Source organism: Castor canadensis, chromosome 1 (assembly GCF_047511655.1).
Source record: "Castor canadensis chromosome 1, mCasCan1.hap1v2, whole genome shotgun sequence".
NCBI lineage: Eukaryota > Metazoa > Chordata > Mammalia > Rodentia > Castoridae > Castor > Castor canadensis.
The window spans coordinates 114,510,234-114,532,893 of NC_133386.1; the positions used below are offsets into that span (position 1 = coordinate 114,510,234).

At 39.5% G+C, this 22,660-nt stretch overlaps 1 protein-coding gene and 1 long non-coding RNA gene across 2 annotated transcripts in view; both read right to left on the reverse strand.

The window, feature by feature from the left end:
- Nucleotides 1-22,660, reverse strand: part of LOC141422551 (uncharacterized) — an 83,657-nt gene that overhangs the window by 23,770 nt on the left and 37,227 nt on the right. The window contains exon 3 of the mRNA XM_074070653.1: nt 1,456-1,656. Within this exon, the coding sequence (XP_073926754.1) occupies nt 1,456-1,656 (201 nt within the window). The remainder of the gene's footprint in view (nt 1-1,455; nt 1,657-22,660) is intronic.
- LOC141415439 (uncharacterized) overlaps nt 18,911-22,660 on the reverse strand; it is a 37,000-nt gene continuing 33,250 nt past the window's right edge. The window contains exon 3 of the long non-coding RNA XR_012440558.1: nt 18,911-18,966. This is a non-coding gene — a long non-coding RNA (uncharacterized lncRNA). The remainder of the gene's footprint in view (nt 18,967-22,660) is intronic.

Below are 22,660 nucleotides of genomic sequence, written 5' to 3' on the forward strand. Positions count from 1 at the left end.
AAGCAAAAAACGAATGAACTGGGAGGTTTACATTAAAGACTTCCTTTATGTCCACTAGAACTATCTAGGAAAAAAGTGGAAAGAGACCGCTTAATCCCCACATCCTAAAATGCTACATTAAACCCCACTCTGCAAAACTGGCATGCTGTTTTCTGTTTCAATTGTCAGTGTAACTGTAGAGATTTCACTATTTTGTACAGACGCAAGGTCTAGTGTACAACGGATGTTCAATAAGTGTTGTCGGTTTAAAGAATGTCTGGGAACACAACATAACAAACTCACAAGTATGTACTGAAACCCTACTCGTATAGTTTGGTATTACAACCTTGCACATCGTACTCAGTTTGGCTTGTCCTCTCTCAGATTTGTTTAGGTTCCAGCATGTGTTATGCTTTATTTATACCATTTTCAAACCACTGTTGTCACTAAGTTACACATCTTGCAAAACCAGGTTCAACATGCCTCCCTCATAGTACCTTATGCCATGGCATAAAAACATGGCACGTATTTGAGAGCATGAGAGATACTCACCATGCATTTTGTTGCTTCTCTGGAATACAGCATCATCTTTGCCTACTGAATCTGGGTCAGTGCAGAAATGTCTGCTATTTTCATCAAGGTACCAGCTTTGATTCTCATCCACGAGAGTAAACATTATAATGAATTCTCTATCCACATCAGTCCTTGTCCCTGAATATCTGTTCAGCTTATCTATTGGGCACATTCAAGAGACTAGATTAAAAAGTTCAAGGTGAACTAAATCAAAGTGATCTTTCCTTTCTGCCAATGATGTTGGGTAGGCCTGAAATTTGTCAAGAACACATATATAGACAACCCGTAACTCACAATATAAAACAGCAAAGGGCTTTGATGGAAATGACAGAACTATCGAAAAGCAAAGTCATAAAACAGAAATTTTCACAAGTGCAGACCTGGAAAACCTGGCCATTCCTCAAGGGAGTAGATTTTATTGACAGCACAGACACACTAAATCAGTTAAAAGCGAGTAAAAAGAAACTAATTAGGTAAAATAATGAAGCAAAAGCAATCCCTAATAATTTTACTAAAATTTTCACTTTCCTACATATAGTGTTAAGGAATGCTATGTTATAAAACATAAATCATGTATGTTTCAGAATGCTGGTATGATTCTTAAACAAAATGTGAATTATTAACCCCCCAATATGGTGTCAGATTGATACCACATTACAAGAACTTTCCTTTTTTTTATTGTTTTATTATTCATATGGGCATACAAGGCTTGGGTCATTTCTCCCCCTTGCCCCTACCCCCTCCCTTACCCCTCACTCTGCCCCCTCCCTCTCCCCTAACTTTCCTAATCCTAAAGAAAGTTTAGAGGACACATATTCTGTATGGAGTATGGAACGAAGGAAGGAAACACACTACACACTAGTTACCTGAGAATAGACTCTTGAGGACTGGGAGTTGCCTTACCTTCCTTACACACCAGCAAGGGTCCAATTAGCCCAGGGGCATCGATGTGTGAATGGTATACCCAGGTCAGGCAGTTGGCATCTGCAGGAGCAGGTGCATATTCCTCTCTCACTGGCCAGACGTAGGTATAGTTTTTGCCAGGAGGAACCATGTCATCATCCTTGTTCCTGCCAGATGTTCCATCTGGGTATAAGGCTCCTTCTAAGAAAAAATAAAATATAATTAAAACACTGAGATCTCATGCTACAGTGGAGAAATCAAAAGTTTCAGAGTCAAACATTAATGAATGTAAGTGTACTTTGCTGTGGGACTCAAGGCAAAGTTACTTGAAATGTCCTGTTTCCCATAATTAAAACTGGAATGTTGATATCTACCCCACAGGGACATGAGAACTGAATGAGGCAATGTATATAGAGTGATTCACACAGAAACAAGGTCTTTTTTCCCCATTCAGTGACAGAATCAGGTTCTGAAGTTCTCATAATAAAGGCTCTTTCTGATGAGCTGACTACACAAATCAAGAGACTTTCAATTCACCTTACTTGACATTATCTCAAGAAGGGAGAAAGAAACTGCAGAAGAATAACAAGCACTTCTTGGGGACTCATTAAACTTTCAGCACCTATGTGGATCTCATCAGAGATAGACAGGAAAGTTAAGGCATTCTTCCTGCTTCCAGGGGATTTTAAAGTTCTGTGGAGGCGGACCATGGTATGCATTATGAATACATGGGAGGACAGAAGAATAAAGCATAGTGGTTTGTGGAATGTAATTTTGGGTCAAGATATAAGGGATATCCAAGAGGAGACGTGTACTGTGCAAGGTGGAAAGTCTACCACAGAGTGGGTAGGGAAAGTGGGCAGAGCACTCCCACAGTCTCTTTCATAACCTAAGAGTCTTATGCAAGGTTTTTCAATTAAGAAAAATTACTGCTAGAAATAGCGTGAAAAACACCTAAATAGAAGGCAGGTGACCAATCTGTGCACATTATAATTATAAGAAGCTTCAAAATGGAAGTAGGATTTGAGGGTTCTCAAAGACTGGGGAAGAGTTACACTTAATAAAAAGAAGGCAAAAGGGACTAGAGGGAGGTGATCATGGATGCACTCCAGGTCCATTCACCATTCATTCTCTCTCACATTTGCCACTCATTCATTCATTCGACAGCATGAATTGAATATAGGACCCATGCTAATGAATGAGGTAGGCATTAGGAATACAAAATCAAATAAGACAGTAAGTGTCAGGGTAGCTGAGGTAAGCCTAAGAGAAGATATGACCAAAAATCTAAAATCACCTTTTTAACAAATTCTACTCTGAAAACATAATTTGATGATTGGAGAAGGATTTCAGAAGAAAACAATAGTTAAGTTACTACCATCTGCCAAGTATAGTGGTCATTTTGTATAGATTACCACATTTACTCTTTAAAGCAACTCAATATGGTAGGTATTAATATTCAATTCACAGAATAACAGGCTAGCATGTGGCTGAGCCAGATTAGAATCTATTTATGCCTGACTTATCTTCAAAATTATTGAGAATAGAGTGTATGGACCATTTGTATACTCGTTGACCTAACTTACTTCTTTTAGATATTAACTTTTAATAACTTTTATTCAAAAAAGAATATAAGTAATTTCCCACATTAAGCTCACATGCTACATAATACCTCAAGTAAGAAATACCAGTATAAAGTCAGAGAAAACATAAATATAAGAGACAGGAATCATTTCAATGATTAAATCCCTTCTATATTAACTGTAGCTCTGAATTTCTGGTAATATTTAGGTTATATTGTTAGATATAAGGTTAATATTTACTAAGTTAATATAATTGGGTTAATAGTTTCTTAGACCATAAAAATAAACTTACCAATTCCTTGAGAGGAACTTTTTGCTAATGCTAAGTTCTAAGAGTATTTTCAAGAATATTATTATATACACGTTATTTAATACTATGATTTATGTATTCAATGCTTTTGAGAATTTCTAAAAATGCAAAAGCATTCTTCTAAAAATATTTTGACATTGTCTCTGAATACAAGGTGAGAATATTTTTACTCAAAATTAAACTAATACTGGTTTTGCTGCTTTCTAACTTGATAAATGATGTTACTTGATAGAGGAAAACAAAGGAGAAATCCAGAAGGCTACCTTCTATCTGTTAAATTCAAACAACATTTTTTTAAAAAATCCTTATGCTATCTGAACTCTAGCAGCATTTAATATTTTAAATTCCCTCTGTCCCTAAATAATTCCTGTGACATCTCCCTGTCCTCTGGGCCACTCTTCTGCAGTTTGGTTTTCTAGTTCTTTCTCCGCCATCTGCTGTCCATTATAAGAAATCCTCAAGGTAACAATGTTGACTCCTTCCTTCCATGCCCAGTGCCTCCTTCCTGGCTTGACGGCACAGTCACGACAGTGTCACCAATCAGTCTCACACCCATGGCTCCCACTTTTATCTTCACCCTCCTCTCTGAGCTTTGCTGATACCTGTCTTTTTGCATTTACACTTGGAAATACCAAATGATTTGAAATGCCACCTTTTCCAGGAGCATTACCTATCTCTCCTCTACCAAGCCTGGTCCTCAACCACTGTCTCCTCTCTAGCTAAAAGGCACCACCAGTATGCAATGCCACAGTCAGCAATAAAGACAAAATTCTTATCTTCCTCCTCTTCTTCCTTCCCAATTTCCACACCACCAAAAGCCCTGTTCTTGCTTTTCCTCAAATTCATCCATTTCTGTCCATCACCACATAGACCACGTCTTGCTTCTTCTCAAATTCTTCCATTTCTGTCCATTACCACCATCTTAGCCCTCATCCAAACCGCAATCATCTCTCACATGAGCTTTCTCAGTAACCTCCCAGCTAGCTTCCCTGCTTCTCTTGCCTCTCTGATCCATTTTCCACCAAAAGTTATCCTTTCAAATCTCAAATCCAATTTTATTTTTCCCTATTAAAATCATTCCATGGCTTCTCATCAGTGTAGAGATGAAAGTCAAAAGTATTTAATGTGGATTTCAACATGCAACAGCAGCTGACTCAAGCAATCTTGAACTCCCTGGACTAGATCAGTTTTCTAAATTTCATTCCCACAGAGAGAAGGGCATCGGTCAATAGTCACACTCACAACCACTGAAATTAGACTGCCTAGAATCAAATCCTATCTCATTGCTTATTGGCAAGGTTACCTGACAATTTCCTTCTTTTCTACGAGTCTTAGCTTCTTATGTATAAGATTATGATAATTACAATATCTACCTCATAGATTTGTGAAGACTTATATGATATAGTATCTATAAAGCACTGTCACAGTGCCTGGAATATAGTAACAATTCAATAAACATTGCCTATTATTTACTGATAGCATTGCCTTAAGTATTTAATTATATATGAAATTTTTAACTACATACACACACATATATATAGGCACACACCTATATATCGTGTATGTAATTACTTGATCAATTTACATCTCCTGTGTTGGTCAAGTTCCATGAAAGCAAGTACCAAGTGTCCTCATGCTCATAATTGTACCCATAGAATCTACCTTGGTGCCTGGTACAGGGGTACTCAATATACATCTGTTGAATAAAATAATAAATGAGTCATTATCTTGTACTATCCTTCTTCATAGCCCAGTGAATAAATGTATGACTTGGAAGCTTCTGAATAGATAGATAGATAGATAGATAGAATGATAGATGATTGATAGATAGATAGATAGATAGATAGAGATAGAGGCTGAGGACTGGGAATTAGGGGACTTGACTTGAAGCTTCAACTGATAGAACTCATTTTACTACTTTCATTATATAATAGAAATCAATACAAATAGCAGTTGTTCTGGAGATTTTTTACTGACTTGGCTTTGGAAATCATTGATAGTTATTGTTGAAATGAGCCCCATACAAATTCTTGGTACTGTTTTTCAAGATGAAGAATATCATTTGAGAATATTAAGAAAAAGTGATTTGGGGTAGATAGCTTATTAAGTTATGAAAGCTATTCCAAGAAAGAAGTTTGATGAAGGTGTTAAACAATAGTAACTTTAGAAATCTAAGACGATAAGGCACTATTCAGTGGTTGTATATGTTCCAGGATATGTGAGCTTTTAAGAATTGTAATATACAAGGCTGTGGATGTCGTCAATGGTAATGTGCTTGCCTAGTACACCCAGGCCCTGAATTTGATCCCCAGCACCACACACACACACACACACACACACACACAAATAGTAAGTAAAAATTTCTACCCATCAGATTTGAGAATTTTGAGCATTTAATGGTTTGGGAAGAAATAAGCTGACTCACAAACAAATGACAGAAGAGTAAGATATGCAAAATTTTTAAGGACAACTTGTCAATTCCTATTCAAAAAAGGTATATGAAATAACCAGAAATGTTACTCTTAAGAATTTGTGTGATACCACTTTTAAATTCTTGCATTTTAGTCAGAAACTACCATTTTTATGGATGCTAGCAGTTTGTTGACCTGATATTTGTGAATGGTCTGTTTGGGAAGGTAAAATTATGTAATGCAGTTCTCAAAACAGGAGCACTGTTAATAAAAAAATTCCTTTTCTCTCTTTTTTTAACTGTATGATGTTCCTCAAATTAATGGCAATTTACAGCAAATTAATGCCACTGAATTTCCAAAGTGTACCATTTTTTACTATGCTTTAAATAAATAGAAAAATAATTCTGCTACTGATCTTCAATTTTGCCATTCATGCTTCTATATTCCACTCAAGATTCCACTTTGCAAGTGTGAGAGTGTCTAGGTTTTGAATGTCACATGCCATTTCTGGAAAATGTATATGGAAGCTAACTATTGCTTTGTACAAATGATGACCCCCTTGTTTTAAGAAGAAATGCATCTAGGAACAGTTGTTTGGCAATGTAGGAAGCAAGCACTAGCTTGCTTTTTATTGGCATTTTTAAAATGGTTAATGTAAGCAAAGCTGAACTGTAAATCTTCATTCAGGGATATGTATTAAGATTATGGAAGGTATATAAACTATTGCTGGCGAGAAAGTGGGTTTCATTAGGTTAATCTTCTATGACTCTATGATCCACTCTTTCCTTGAAGGATTTTGAAAAGTGGAAATATCAGTTTGTTGCATTTCCCCTGTTGTTTTTAAAAGAACAAATCCCAAGCCCTACAAATGGCTTGTACTGGACTTTTATGATTGAATTAAAGATTGGTTTTTTTTAATGCCATGCATTTGGGGCACCAACAGACGGCCTAGAAATTATAGCATTAATAGTTCTCATAGAGGACAAATGCGACCTGAGAAGTTATGTGAACAGCATTCTACATAATACGTGTGTATGTGTACCTAAATAGTGACGTGGCCAGTAAACATGCATATATGTGTGTGTACCCACACATTCTCATACATGTCATGTGAGCCTTATTCCATTAGAATGGCTATAAGGAGCTTAATATGGATTTTAAAATTAGAGATGCAGTTCAGAACTACAAACTTTAAGTGTCTCACTAAAAATTCGCAACCTGTAAAAAAGTCAGTTTAGAGATACTGTCCACGTGGTGTGCATCTGTGGTCCCAGCTACTTCTGAGGCTGAGGCGAGAGGCTCACTTGAGCCCAGGAGTTTGGGACCAGCCTGAGCAATGTAGCAAGAACCCATCTCAAAAACAAAAAATTGTATGTGTGTATGCATGTATATATATGTATCTTTCCCCAAAAGAGACTGTGATGTTTGAAACAGCCTCGAGATTTCTATTTCTGTGACTGTCCTTATGTTGTTGTCTCTTCCACCACTGGAGCAGTTCTGTGAGCAGGGAGTCTTATTCAGCACTGAACCCCCAGCACTTACAACCGTGCAGTGCTTTGCACATAGAAGGTGCTCAGAAAGTATCTAATGAATGAGATCTAAAATTTAGACCTAGTGAGTGTTTCTGACAGTGTATGTTTCATTAGGTTATAGGAGGACATAACCATATTTTCAGTGTTACAATGCAACAAATTTGTATCTCGTTTATTTGTATTTATGTGTTAAATTCTATTGTAAACAAATAATACTGCAACCAAAAGTGTTCTGGTTTTCTATTTTGGGGTGAAAAGGTACTTGAACTTAATACATTTTTATGTCCCAAAGGTGTTCCCACTGATGCCTTTCAAAGGTGCATTTCAAAAGAAGGGTGCAGTGCTGCTCCCATCCCACACACCTTGCAAAAAAAAAAAAAAAAAAAGATTGGTTTTTTTTTCAGTTTTTATTTATATTTTTATTTGTTTATTTTATTATTCATATGTGTATACAATGCTTGGGTCATTTCACCCCCTTCCCCACCCCCTCCCTTACCACCCACTCTACCCCTCCCCCCCTCCCATCCCCTCAATACCCTCTATACATCTGAAGCACCATCTCCAGGATTGAAGGCTGAGGGACGAACACCAAAATTATTAAGACTGAAACTTCACTGCATTTGAACTTGGAGATTTTTTTATTTTTTATTTTGTTTTATTTTATATTTTTTTCTTTCATTTACTTATTTTTTAATTTTATTCTTATCTTTACTCTTTTTATTTTTTATTTTCAATCCTCTCTCTGTCTCTCTAATGCCTTTTCAGCTTATGGTTGATTAGTACACTGTCTCTCCCTGTTTGTATCTTTGAAACTTTTTGTTGGTTTCTTCGTTTTGTTTTTTTTCTACTTGATTATTTGTTTCTCCCTTTCCCTTAACTTCTTTGCTTTCCATCCCCTCTCACCCTTCCATTCTAAATATCACTAGTGCTATTATTACAAGTCAGAAAATACTTAATTGCACCAGGAACTAGAGAAAAGGTTAGCTCAAAAAGAATTAACCTAGAAGGTAACACACATGCACAGGAAATTAATGTGAGTCAACTCCCTGTATAGCTATCCTTATCTCAACTAGCGAAAATCCTTGTTCCTTCCTGTTATTGCTTATACTCTCTCTACAACAAAATTAGAAATAAGGGCAAAATAGTTTCTGCTGGGTATTGAGGGGGTGGGGGGGAGATGGAGGGGGTGGAGTGGGTGGTAAGGGAGGGGGTGGGGCAGGGGGTGAAATGACCCAAGCATTGTATACACATGAGTAATAAAACAATAAAAATTAAAAATACATAAATAAAATAAAATTTGGAGTTATGACATTTAAAAGTACAATAAATGAAATAAAATACTAAGGAGCTTTACAACAGAGTCAAATGGCAAAATAATCAGTGAACTAGAATATAGATTGATAGAAATTATCCTACCTAAATAGACAGAAAAACTTGAAGGAACTGTGGGACAACATATGTCCTAAAACATGTGTAACAACTGTCCACAGGAAGAGAGGAGAGCAAAAAGGGAATGAAAAAATATGTGAGGAAATAATGGCCAAAATTTGATGGACAACATTAATGTACACATCAAGGAAGCTTAGTGAACTACAATTTAATAAATACAAAGATATTCACAAATAGATTTAGCTTTGGCAAACTTTGAAAAGAAGAAGAGATAATATTGAAACCTGAAACAGAAAAACAAACAAACAAAAAATTCATCACATACAAGAAACCATCAACATGATTAATGGTTGACGTGCCATTGGAACATTGGAGACCCAAAGACAATGGGATGATATACTCAGCGTGTTGGAGGAGAAATGTCAGCCATGAACACTATATCCAGAAAATTATCCTTCAAAAATAAAAGCAAGATAAAGACATTCTAAGTAAATAAAATTAGCAAGTGTTTTGCTGGCCACCTTTCCTTCCAAAGAATATTAAACTCCTCCAGAATAAAAGGAAATGATACCAGAAAGTAAGCTGGATCCACAGGAAGAAATGAAAAGTACTAGAAATGGTAAATACAAGAGTTAATATAAAATGTTCTATAAACACATTTTTCCTTACTTCTCTTAACTTCTTTAAAAGTCATAAGAAAGTATAAAGCACTAAGTATACCATTGTCTATCTCACAAAGGAGTACCTTAAAAGCAATTGAGGCTAATAGGAGAAGAGGACCAGGAACTAGAGAAAAGGTTAGATCAAGAAGAATTAACCTAGAAGGTAACACACATGCACAGGAAATCAATGCGAGTCAACTCCCTGTATAGCTATCCTTATCTCAACTAGGAAAAACCCTTGGTCCTTCCTATTATTGCCTATTATTGCTTGGTCCTTCCTATTATTGCTTCCTATTATTGCTTAGAGATAAGGGCAAAATAGTTTCTGCCGGGTGTCGAGGGGGTGGGGGGGAGAGGAGGGGGCAGAGTGGGTGGTAAGGGAGGGGGTGGGGGCAGGGGGGGAGAAATGACCCAAGCATTGTATGCACATATGAATGATAAAACAATAAAAATTTTAAAAAGCGCTTTATTGGAGCAAAGCTTATATATTTTACCAGAATTTAATTGGTAAAAATATGAACTATATTATGGTAAGTGAAGATGCCCATTACAATTCCTAGACCAAATAAGGAAAGAATATGTAAGTTTCAAAAAATCAGCAGAACAATTAAAATAGCATACTAAAAATGTAAGAAGGCAGTAAAGAAGGACCAGAGGAACAAAAAAGACAGAAGCATAAAGGACGATAATTAGTCAAATGACAAATGTAAATCCAAATAGAAGTATGTTAAATTGAACAGTCTAAAGACTCAATCAAGCTGGGTCCAGTGACTCATGTCTATAATCCTAGGCTCATGGGAGGCTGAGATCAGGAGGATGGCTGTTTGAGCCCAGCCCAGACAAATAATTCTAGAGACACCCTCTCTAAAATAATCAGAACAAAATGGAATGGAGGCATGGCTCAAGCAGTAGCACACCTGTTCTTCAAGCACGTAGCCCTGAGTTCAAACTCCAGTACCACCATAAAAAAAAAAGCAACAACCAACTACAATAATTACAGATTTCCATTCCCCATTTTCAATTGTTGATAAAAGCTAGACAGAAAACCAGGAAGGATCCAGAGGACTTGAACAACACTGTGAACCTAGTCTACCAAACTGACATCAGAACATTTCACCCAATCACTTCAGAACTTCAGAATAAACCTTCTTTACAAGAGCACATAGGCCATTCTCCAGGATAGACATAAAATCAGCCTCAACAAATTTAACAGGATTGATATTATACAAACATGTTCTCTAATTACAATAGAATTAAATTAGATATCATCTACAGAAAGAAATCTTGGAAATCATCCAAATATTTGCAAGTAAAACAACACATGTCTAATAACCCATGAGTCAAAGAAGAAACCACAAGGGCAATTGTAAAATAGTTGGCATGCATTAAAATGAAGATAAAACATGTCAAAACCTATGAGATGCAAGTAAAACAATGAAGTCACATCTTCCAGCACCTACAATAGAAGTAAGAAGAGTCTCAGATCAATAAGCTTTCACTTGGTGGTACTGGGGTTTGAAATTGGGGCCTCACACTTGCTAGGCAGGCACTCTACAACCCAACTCACTCCCCCAGCCCTCTAGATAGGGTCTCATGAACTATTGGCCCAAGTTGGCTTGGAACTCTGATCCTCCTGATCTCTGCCTTCTGAGTAGCTAGGATTACTGGTGTGGGCCACTGGTATCCAGCAATAAGCTTTAAGAAACTAGAAAAGTGTCTACTTTAAGAAACTAGAAAAAGAGGAGGAAACAACTACAAATCAAACAGAATAAAGAAAAAAATGATAGTGATTGGAGCATAAATCAATGAAAGAAAATATTAAGATATATAAAATAGATGGAAACATAGTTTGTTCTTTGTAAAGATCAACAAAATTGAAAAACCTTTGTCTAGACTAAGCAAGCAAGAAAGAGAAGGTGCACAAATCACCAAAGTCAGGGACAAAAGAGGGGATATAATTAACAATATAAAAATCAAACAGTGCCTAAGGGAGTATTAGAAACAAATTAGTGTCAAAATGTTAGACAATAGAGATGAAACTGACAAATTGCTAGGTGCGTTTTCTTAAAAAACTGACTCAAAAAGGAAAACTTTCTAGTTCATTCTATGAGGGAAGAGTAACAACTTTAGATCAAGACATCACAAAAAAACTACAGACAAATATTCCATATGAATGTAGACATAAAAATTCTTAGCAAAATGTTAGCAAATCAAATCCAGAAACATTAAAAAAGTATCATACACCATGACCAAGTGAGATTGATCCCATTATTTCAATGTTGCAAACCAATTAATTTAATATAACATATAAATAGATTTGTGCATAAATTCATGATCAGCTCAATGGAGGCAGAAACACATTCAACAAGATCCAGTAATTAAGTAAAAACTCTCACAAGGGCCGGTGGAGTGGCTCAAGTGATAAGAGCGCCTGCCTGGTAAGGTGAGCGCTCCAGTGCACCACAAAAAAAATAAATAATAATAAAGAAAAGAAAAGAAAAGAAAAACTCTCCTTTGAATCTTAAAATGTCAAGGAATTATACATAACAGCACCCTTATTTACTTAGTGTACACACACTGTGATGAAGCCTTCCGTGGCTCTCAGTGATCCCTAACAATATCCTCATGCCACCGGCTCTTCCATGTCAACAGGCCCCCATCCCAGAGGTGAGAAGGAAATTTGAGGTTATGTGACTGGCCTGGGACCACAAAGCAAGAAGGTGGTAGGTCAGAGTCAAACCCAGGCAGTCATGGCCTGCTCTTAACTCCTAAGCTGTGTTAAATTCTCTTCCAACAAATACCCATAATTTGCTTTAACAGTCTTTAAATGTCATTTCCCACAAATCTTTGGGTAAAACGTAAGTCTTGAAGAAGAGGCACCACTCATCCCTTGGCTCTGCCCTAACCCTGGCTGGTATACTACGGTACCCCTGGAACTAGGAAAACAAAACTTCACCAGAATTGGTCAGCCTGTCCCTGCATTTCTGTGGCCAGGAGTGGGCCAGTAGCTCCTTCCTTTCTAGACATGAACACAGCCCTTACGTTCTTTTTAGACACAAACTTCATTAACCACCAAGGTATCATAAGTGCCAGTTGTTTATGACATCTTTAAAATGAAAAATTCATCTCTAAGCTAAATTGCAGTATGTTAATTACAGAGCCTGGCTGATGGTAGGTAGGCATACCAAGAGAGAAAGAGGGAGGGGCTGACTGAATTTATCAAAGGAAGAGCAACTACAGACCACAGACTGCACATCTGGGCCTTCTCCAATAAAGAAATGAGGCTTACCACCTCTCTGGCAGGGGTCCTGAAGACAGACAAGGGAAGCACGCACATCCATTCACTTATTCAACAACTCTCGCAGCACTCCAAAGTGCTGGAGTCTCATCATGGACTTATACATCCCAAACACCTGCTACATGCCACACACTGATTAACTGCTGTAAATATACAGATTAATTAAATGACTGGCCCATCAGATCATTCACTACTCACTAAATTCAAAGCAACCCTGATGTGCTAGATACTGTGCTGGCAGCAAGGACAGAAGAATGGACAAAGTTCCAACTCTCATGAAATTCACATACTAACTGAAGGTTTGTATACTTTGTCAAACAAAGATACTGCAGTGCAAGGTGGGAGAGTAGGGCACATGCTGTTACAGACAGTGCTGTAGGACACACAGTCTCCTTGACAGGATAGAAGAGGCCTGAAAGAAAGCAGGAAACGAGCCAGGAGAGGAGAGGGGAAGAATGTGTCCAGGAGGGAATGGAGAGAGGGTAAATGGCCTTGAGGCTGGAGCGCCTCAAAGGTTTCTAGAACAGCCAGGAGGCCCCAAGCAGCTGGAACAGGGCTGATGTGTAGTAAGCAAGAGGGAGAGCAGAGGAACAATGTCCAATCCAAAGGGCCTCTGCAAATTCACTGGTGATTATCTCAAAGCCTATCATTTGTGCTTCACTGCAGGCCTTTGATTCCTGACAAAATTCAAATATTCTGAAAGAAACAGACAGCAAACTAAGCTACTATAGAATATTTAGAATATTTACAGTGTTCTGGCTGCAGTCTCCTAAGGGTGACTTTTGGGGAAGAGAGAGAATGACCCCATCAGACAATGAACTCAAGTGCTGAAGTTGGTTTGTCACTAACAAAATGATAGATATTTGATCTTTAAATTAAATGCCCTCATTTTGGTTGAACTTCAAGCTGACTAGTCAGTGAGGATGGTTTGGGCAAAGGGCATGGCAAAAGACGGCTTTCTAGTGCGAAGGTAAGGTTCACTGAGCAACATGCTGGTTGCTCACCTCCAGACTCCACAGCCTTCCAGGTCAGCCGCGGCAGCGGTCCACTCAGACCTCTATGGAACCACTCCGAAGGCAAACCCAGTCACACTAGTAAGAGAGAGGTCTCCAAGTTATCCTTCACCTACCTTCCTCTCTGCTGCCCTTACCCACTCCTGCTGAATAGGGGATGACCATGCCCTTCTGCACTGAGGCTAAAATCTGTACACTGCCACATCCCCCCAAATGATGAAGGCTGTAGACACCACACCTGTCCATTCTCCTTGCCACTACAGTGACAGTCCTCACTGATTCTCATCCAATGCCTACCTGCCTCTAGCTCCTTCAGTTTCCAGCCAGAAGGATTTCATTTAAACCAAGGGCTGATCTTAGTGCTCTAAATGGAAAAGCCTTCCTGGCTCCCCACTGCCAATGCAACAGAGCACTGACATGGCCTGGCCTTCAAGCCCCTGCCTACAATGTGCTGAGCCCAGTCCCAGCCCCAGCCCCGACCACACCTCAACCACAGTCACACTTCTGTCTGCCTGTAGAAGAACATGCCACACATCTGCCTACTTCTAAGTCTTCTCAGCGTGGCCTGTTTGATGTACTTGCTGACTGTTAACTTGTTCCTCTCACTAATGCCCAGGTCAGAAATCTCGGATTACTTGCACCTTCCCCTTTTCTCGCTCCCTAGTTCAGACTGTTTTCCTCACACCACTCCCTCATCCTAAACATCTCTCAAACACATCCCCCTCCCCCGCCTCCCAGGCCTCATCTTTGATCATGAGGATTTCTGCAACAGCTCCTAACCCATGTTTCTCTCCTAAACTTACCACTTTCTCAAGCCCTAAGTAATACTTCTAAACCACTGCATGTGCAGGCAGGCTCAAGTTGCCACACTTCTTTGTCTCACATCGTGGTGGAGAACACCACATCGTGTTCTCCTTACCAGCAAAAACAAGGGAAAACCTGAAAATCACCATAGAAATTCATACATGGGAATGTGAACAAGTTCTTCTGCAAAGGGCTACAGATGATTCATCTAAATCTCAGAGCTATTTAAAAGTCTAGTTATCAGAAACTTTTTAGCAAAAAAATATTGCTGACACAAATATCCATTATTCTATACTGCAGAGTTAACAACCAATCAAATCATGTTCAACTAGTAATGAGAAAGCCAAGCCAACAGTAATTGATAATTAAACATCTAGATTCTCAGCAAGTGTCACAGACTCAAGAACTTGCTAACACTGCACTGTTGGTACATTGTTTCCAACCTGCAGGAACTCAAAAGTTTAGTGTCCTGGCTCAGAGGACTGCTGAGCATAGCGAGACCTTGGCCTTCCAGTGGAATACAAAATGGAGCCATCCAGAAACCCCAGCAAGGGACTAACTTAACACCCACCAATTACATTTTGCAAGTCTCACACCCACAAGAACAGATGAAAGGACAGGACCTCCTTTCAGGAGGTCTTAGAAGTTCAGTCCATGCCTACGGAATCCGTACTCTAGAAACAATCTGACCCACTAACTCCCAAGCAAAAATGTCTACAGTGGTATTCCACTGCCTGTAGAATAAAAGTCCAAGCCCCTTGCTTAATCTGGTCCCCAAGGAAGGTCCTACAATATCAGGCACCTGTTCCAGCCAAACCTACTCCAGCATGCCTCCCACTGTGCCCAAATCCACGCTCCTTGCAGTTCTCTGGCCGTGTCATGTTCCCGTGACCTCCTTGAGCTCCACCCACACAGCTGCCTGAAAGGCCCTTCCCTCCCAACTTCAACTTGTGGTTGGCAAACTGCTCTTTAAGACTCATCTCAAGGGTCACATGACTGTGCACTCCCCAAGGTGAGTGAGGGGCCCATCTCTGTACTCCCATAGCACCTGGTCATAAACTCAACCACACTGCTCATCACACATAGGAGATCCCCCTGTCTGGTATTCTCATTATCATCTTTGCTAACAGCTCATCAAAGGGATCCACCAAACTGATACATTTTAAAATTCAAGGTCATAGAAAAGTTGTCTTAATTTCAGGCCACAGTGCATCAAATATCTAACTAGAATTTCAGTGTTCCCATTAATTACCTTGAACAGAAGACCTGGGCAGGATGGGGAGTATCACTGACCAAGACACAGTTTGCTTTTCAGGTATGTGCACATCTCCACAAACATACACAAGAGGAAAGCTCAAGGCGACGATAAGAACGCAAACAGGCTTCACAATAGGCGAAATGTGTTTAAAAGGAAAGCTGTACACTAATGTTTAGCTTTGTTTCTTCTTCCTTTTCCTCTTTAGGATATCATTCTTTTCTACTACCAATCTAGAACCAAGTTTCATCCATAATTTCCTGAGCTAAAATGTTGAACATTTTTATATCAAAATATTTGGGAGAAAGGCTACTTGGAGAGTAGCAGGGAATATTATAATTTTATTTGGTTACATATTTTGTTAACTTATTTAAGAACCAAATGAAATAGTGGTTCACCTTTGAGCTCTAGGAGTTGATATTCTGGAATTTGGGGGAACAAATCACTTCTTGTTCCATTTCCCAGAAGACAATATGCATTCTAAATATACCTTTGAGAGCCTGGCAGGTTTTTAAAAAAAAATTATTTATTGCATTGGAAAAATCAAAGAAAGTCATTCTGATCTTTCAAGGAAATCAAGTGCAAGGGGAGAAAGCACCTCACACACTACAATAAAGGACTACTAACAAAACTGTGGAATCCCTAGCCAAGTCTGAGTCCCAGACCACACAGGCCTCTCCACAGACCGTGCAGGGCTTATGGGCTGCATCCGAGTACAGGAGGAAGTCTCTGATGGGCTCTGAGTGAGGGAGTGAAACCATATGGCCATACTTACTTTTAAAGATAACTCTGGGAGTCAAGCAACCATGGCTCACACCTGTAATCCTAGCTACTCGGTACACAGAGATCAGGAGGATCACAGTTCGAAGCCAGCCCAGACAAACAGTCTGAGATCCTATCTTGAAAATACACACACACACCACACACAAAAGGGGAGCAAAAGGGAGGGCCCTGGTGGAGTGGATCAAGTGACAGAGCATCTGCTTAGCAAGCATAAAGCCCTGAGTTCAAACCCAGAACCGCCAAAAAAAAAAAAAAGAAAGAAAACTCTGGGTTCAAAGTGATGAGCATGGCCATACGGCACTAATTAAAAGGCTGTGCAGTGACCTGAGTAAATGACAAGACTGGCTTGTATATTCAAGGACAGTGGATGGATTCAAGAGCTATGCTGGGAGAAGCATCATTTGGAGGAAGAGAAAGGTGAATATTAACAGATGACTCCTCAGGTCCTGGCTTTAAAAGTGAGTAAACAACTAACTACATGCCTTAATGAGATAGAGGGGAGGGAGGTCTGGAAAGAGATTACAGTAGAAGGAAACGAAGAGTTAAAACATGGACATATTAAGCTTGAGATACCCACATGAGACTCAAGTTTGCTAACTGCTACAAAAAGCACCTGGAGCCAACCTGAGAGGTGGCCCTTTCCCGGCAGCTTTTCATACTGACTGAATGGCCAGCATTGTGCCAGTTTAAGATGAAGTACAACCATATGAGATGTTTATGAGACCAAATGCAACCAGGAGATACACAGGCTGCTTCTATTATGATCCTCAGTAACACAGATCCGGATTTGGGGTTGAGAATACAGCAACTTTTCACAGTAAAATGCTTTTTGCATCATGCCACAGCTGAAGCATGTAGTCTGACGCCTTCTTCAATTACAGGTATCATAAGAGGTTTGCCGATTTCTTCATACTGATGTTTCAAGGATTCCCGGTTTAAAAAAAAAAAAAAAGTGGTGGTATTTGATCTTGGGCCTGAGATACCCCTTGAGAATCCCATTCTGTTTGGGACAGTCCAGATTAGAGTCTCCCATTAAAACTGTTAATCCAAGGCAGTATCAGGTGCAGAGGAAATTCTCTCAACAAAAAAAATGCAGAGAGGATGCATTGAAATCACATCCTGCTCTAAAGCTAATCTTTGTCCTTCTGGGCTAGAACCTTGTTTCTTACTATGATGAGTCTATTCCAATTTCCCCATCAAGGGACAAATCAAAATGCCAGTTGACAATCTGCTTTCTAATTAAAAGTTGAGCCATTTTTTAAAAATCATACTTAACTAAATAATTCCACATGGCAATCCCATTGTGCTCTGCTACCTTGACTGACAGAGCCATTTGCAACTATTTAAGGAAGGGAAGAAAGAACATTACACACAGCTAGATTAAGCTGATCAAACTCATTTAATGTCTTCCAGTTTACTCAGAGTAAGACAGTACAGCAGCTACATAAAATAATTAAATTTCCTGCATTAAGGTAAACCCTGCCAGGAAACAAACAAACAACGAAAGCCACTTTTAAAAGTGACCAGAAGATCTCAGGGGGAAGACAATTTGCAAGGAAGCTGCCTGGCTGGAGGTGGGGAAAGCAATGGGGTCAGACTGCATTTCTCAACAGAAGATCAAGACTCTCCCCCTGAAAGGAACGCTGAGGTGAGTAAGGGACAGAATGCCCAGGTTTTGTGGCACAAGCAGCTTTCCAAAGGGAAGGACCAAGATGGTATAGAGGAGGGAAAAACTAAACTCCATTCACATTGGCCCATGACCTTAAGCAAACCTTTAAACTTCTGAGCTTGTTTCTTGAGTATGAGAGGGAGAAATTATCATTTGCTTTGGCCTGGTTCCCAGGACTTGTGGGATGTGTGTAGAAGCACCCTGCAAAATGGAAAGCACTCTACAGACACATGAGGCACTGGGATTACTGCTGTCTAGAAAGGGACAGGATAAGTCTTCTAAAAGGATGGTGACCAAGAAAGCTGATAAAAGGAGTAAAGAACTTCCTTGGGATATTTAGCAGGTGCACCAACGGTTTGAGAAAAGGAACTTATTACTAGTTCATTTAAAGCAAGAAGTTCTAGGATAGGGAGATGGGCTAAGATGCAATTGTTCACTGACTAAAGTAGCGTGGTATGGATGGAGAGGTCTGACATACTGCAACCAGGAGAGGACACAACCACAGTGAGACCAAACCGCACCCTAAAACCTCCTCATGCAGCCCCCATTCAACACTAGCCCTGGGGAGGCAGACGCAGGCTGGGGAGGCATTTGATAAAGGTCTTAGAGGATGAACAGGAACTTGGCCAGGCACAGAGGAGGGGTAAAATATTACATACTGTTTGAGGAACGACAGGGACAAATCTCGCCTGAGAGATTAGTCACTCTTAAGAGAGAATTTTTACCTTTTTCTCAAACTCAAGAACCGCTGTTTCAATAATTTCAGCAAACTGATTTCCAGTAAAGGTGACTTGAGTAACTCCTGTTGAGAAATTAGAAGAAAAGGTATAATAGATGCTTGGTATTGGCAGACTACCACTCCACAGAGCCCTTTCCTTTTCTGGGGACCCTACCCATGCTGAGACAGCAGTCACATGGCTCCCTTCTCCCAACTGACTGCTGACTGGGGGAATAAACACCCATCACCACCATGATGAGTACAGCATAGCCCTGAGTTAGAGGGTCCCTCCCATTCCAGTTCCCCACAGGCTGGTCAAGCATCACTCCCTGCATTCCTGAGATTCTACAGCAACCTTCTGCTAACTTAAACTGTTCACTAGACTACTTTAGTCAGTGAACAAATGCTTAAATGAGAGCATTTCTGATTCCTGCAACCAAATATCACTGATTTACAAATGAGATCCAGGGTTGGGTCTAAAAAAAGAAAGTAGAGGGTGAAAGAACAGAGCCTTCTGAAACAAACCCTTGGGACAAATAAAATATAAGAGAAAGTGCTAAGGGCCTGTGAACTATTGTTCCATAAAGTCTGAGAAAAAAGGAAAGAGGTCTGTGACCTCTTTATAAAATCTCAGTGGCATTAAATATTAAGACGGAGGCCCACATAAAAGAAATGCAAATCAAAACCACACTAAGATTCCACCTTATTTCTGTTAGAATAGCTATCATCAAGAACACAAACAACAAATGTTGGCAAAGATGCGGGGGAAAAGGAACCCTCATACACTGCTGGGTAGGAATGTAAGCTAGTGCAACCTCTGTGGAAAACAGTATGGAGGCTCCTTAGAAAAGTAAAAACAGATCTGCCACATAATCCTGCAATACCACTCCTAGGAATATACCTGAAGGAATGTGACTCAGGTTACTCCAGAGGCACCTGCACACCCATGTTTATTGCAGCACTATTCACAATAGCCAAGCTAGGGAAACAGTCAAGATGCCCCACTACAAATGAAAGGATTAAGAAATGTGGTATTTATATACAATGGAATTTTACTCAGCCACAAAGAATGAAATTTTGTCATTTGCAGGTAAATGGATGGAACTGGAGAACATCATTTTAAGTGAAGTTAGTCAGGATCAGAAGGCCAAAAATCACGTTCTCCCTCATATGCAGATTATAGACCTAAAACAAATGCACCAATATTATTAAGCACAAGTCACACTAAGGGAAGGGATAGGGCAAGGGAAGGAAACCAAAAACTTGAATGTGGCTGATATGCTCACTGTACAGGAATGAATATAGTAATCTTAAACTGGCATAGGCCACTATGAGAAGGAGAGTACGGAGTAGTGAAGAGGACTGGTAGAGATGAACCAATTTGGTTTGTAATACACATATGCATGGAAACAACAAAAAGAATCTCCCTGTACAGCTATTTTTCTCTCAAACTAGCAAAAACACCATGTTTTTCTTATCTTTTATGTTTTTTCTTCTACAAAATCAGAGAACAGGAGGGTGGAACAGGTTCTATCTGGAGGTGGGGAGGGGAGGGATTGCTGGGGGTGGGGAAGGTGGCAGGGAAAGGGTAGCAGGATGAATACGGTGCAAACAATGTATACACATGTATGTAAATGCAAAAATGGTGCCTGTTAAAGTGGTTCCAGGAATGGGGGAGGGAAGAAAGGGGGGGATTCAACAAGTATGATACATTTGATACATTGTAAGAACATTTTAAATATTCCAATGTATCCCCACCCAGCACCAGCACAACAACAAAAAAATACACACTTAACTCACAGTTAAAAAAAAAAAAAAAAGACGGAGCCCCAGATGGTGTGGGGGGGGGGGTCATAATATGGGCATTACCTGTAAAAAAAACAAAGTTAAGAATTTCATTGAAAACACAAAGAATCTGAAAAGCATCTACAGCAAGTAAGGAGTAACTGAGTAACAAAACAATGCCTATCATTACTAAAATAAGTGCAGTGGGTTTTACTGCACAGCCTTTTCTTATTTATTCTTTGTCTTAAACATTTCAGTTTCTCCTGGTTTGATGGTTCAGGCAGGGTTAACTTTTCTCCTGGTCTTTCCTGGCTTACTTACATAGCAACAGTTATCTGACAACTTGACTGGCTGGATGGGCTAAGATGACTCTGCCCATGCAACAGTTATCAGTATTACTGTCTGTGCTGCTTTTTTGTTCTATTTTAGTGTATGCAAACACTGTTCCCTCTAGAAAACTTCAAAGGCTTATGGGTCAACCTCTATCACCTTGCCATATTTTTCCAATAGATCTTGGTTGATCAATCATAAACTCATCTACTGTGGGCTTACAAGAACCTAACCTCTGTTAGGCCTCTGCTAGACAGCACTGATTCTGGTGAGGCTCAGAGATTAAGGTGTGTGAAAGGCAGGGCTGGAGGCCAGGCTGGAAAGAAAAAAGCAACCAGGCCTTCCAAGGGCAATGAATACAAGTTAAGGAGTTGGTTGGGACCTTAACTGAGAAGTCAGGATGCCTTCGCTCTCTGAGGAGCACCCTGGTTAAGAACAAGTGCCTTACAAAAGGCAGGAAGAAGAGAGCTAAGAAGAAAGTGGATCCATCTACTAAGAGACAGTGGTATGATGTGAAAGCATCAGCAATGCTCAATGTAAGAAATATTGAGAGCTGGAGGTGTGACTCAAGTGCCTAGCAGGCACAGACCCTGAGTTCAATCCCCAATACTGCAAAAAATAATTTTTCTATTTTTTACATTTATATATTTTTGAATTTATATTATTTGTAAATGTAAATAAATTGGGGGAAAAAACCGCTCCTCACAAGGACTCAAGGAACCAAAATTTCATCTGATAACCTCAAGGGTTGTGTGTTTTAAAGTGAGCCTTGCTGACCTACAGAACGATGAAACTGCATGTAGAAAATTCAACTTAATTACTGTTCAGGGCAAAATCTGCCTAACTTCCACAGCATGGATCTTACCCATGACAAAATGTGTTCTATGGTCAAAAAATGGCAAACAATGACTGAAGCGCCTGTTGATGTCAAGACTGCCAGTGGATATCTGCTTCATCCATGCTGGGTTGGTTTTACTAAAATGCAACAACAATCAGATATGCAAGACCACATGCGCTCAGCACCAACAGGTCTGCCAAATCTGGAAGATGATGGAACTCACAACCCAAGAGAAGCAGACAAATGAGTGGAAAGAAGTGTTCAGTAAGTTGATTCCAGACAACATTGGGAAAAACACAGAAAGGCTTGCAGTCTATTTACCCTCTTCATGTCATCTTTGCTCAAAAAGTAAAAATGCTGAAGAAGCCCAAGTTTGAATCTGGGGAAATTCATGGAGCTTCATGGTGAAGAGACGTAGCTCTGGAAAAGGTCCTGGGAATGAGGTGCTAAAGTCAAACAAGCTGATAGATATGAATCTTTAAAACTCGGATTTTAAACAGTAACAAAGAAAAAGTCCTATTTAAGGGGAAAAAAGGGTCAAACTTACTATAGTCTAGTCTCTATTCTTATAAGAGATAACTGCCATTCAGAAGACATGACCTAAGCCACAAAGAATGAAACGATGGGCTAAAAAATTAAGTCACAGAAGCCATCAGTTACCTCTGTCACTGGTAGGCTCCTTTTCCTGCTGCAGTTGACTCACTAGTTGTGGCAAAGGCTCAGTAAGTTTGCCCTGGTTTCTGGGCCCTTTGAGCAATTCTGTACTTTAGGGGTTTGCTACAGCTTCAGCTTTCACTGAGCAGAAAATAGCACAGGGACACCAGC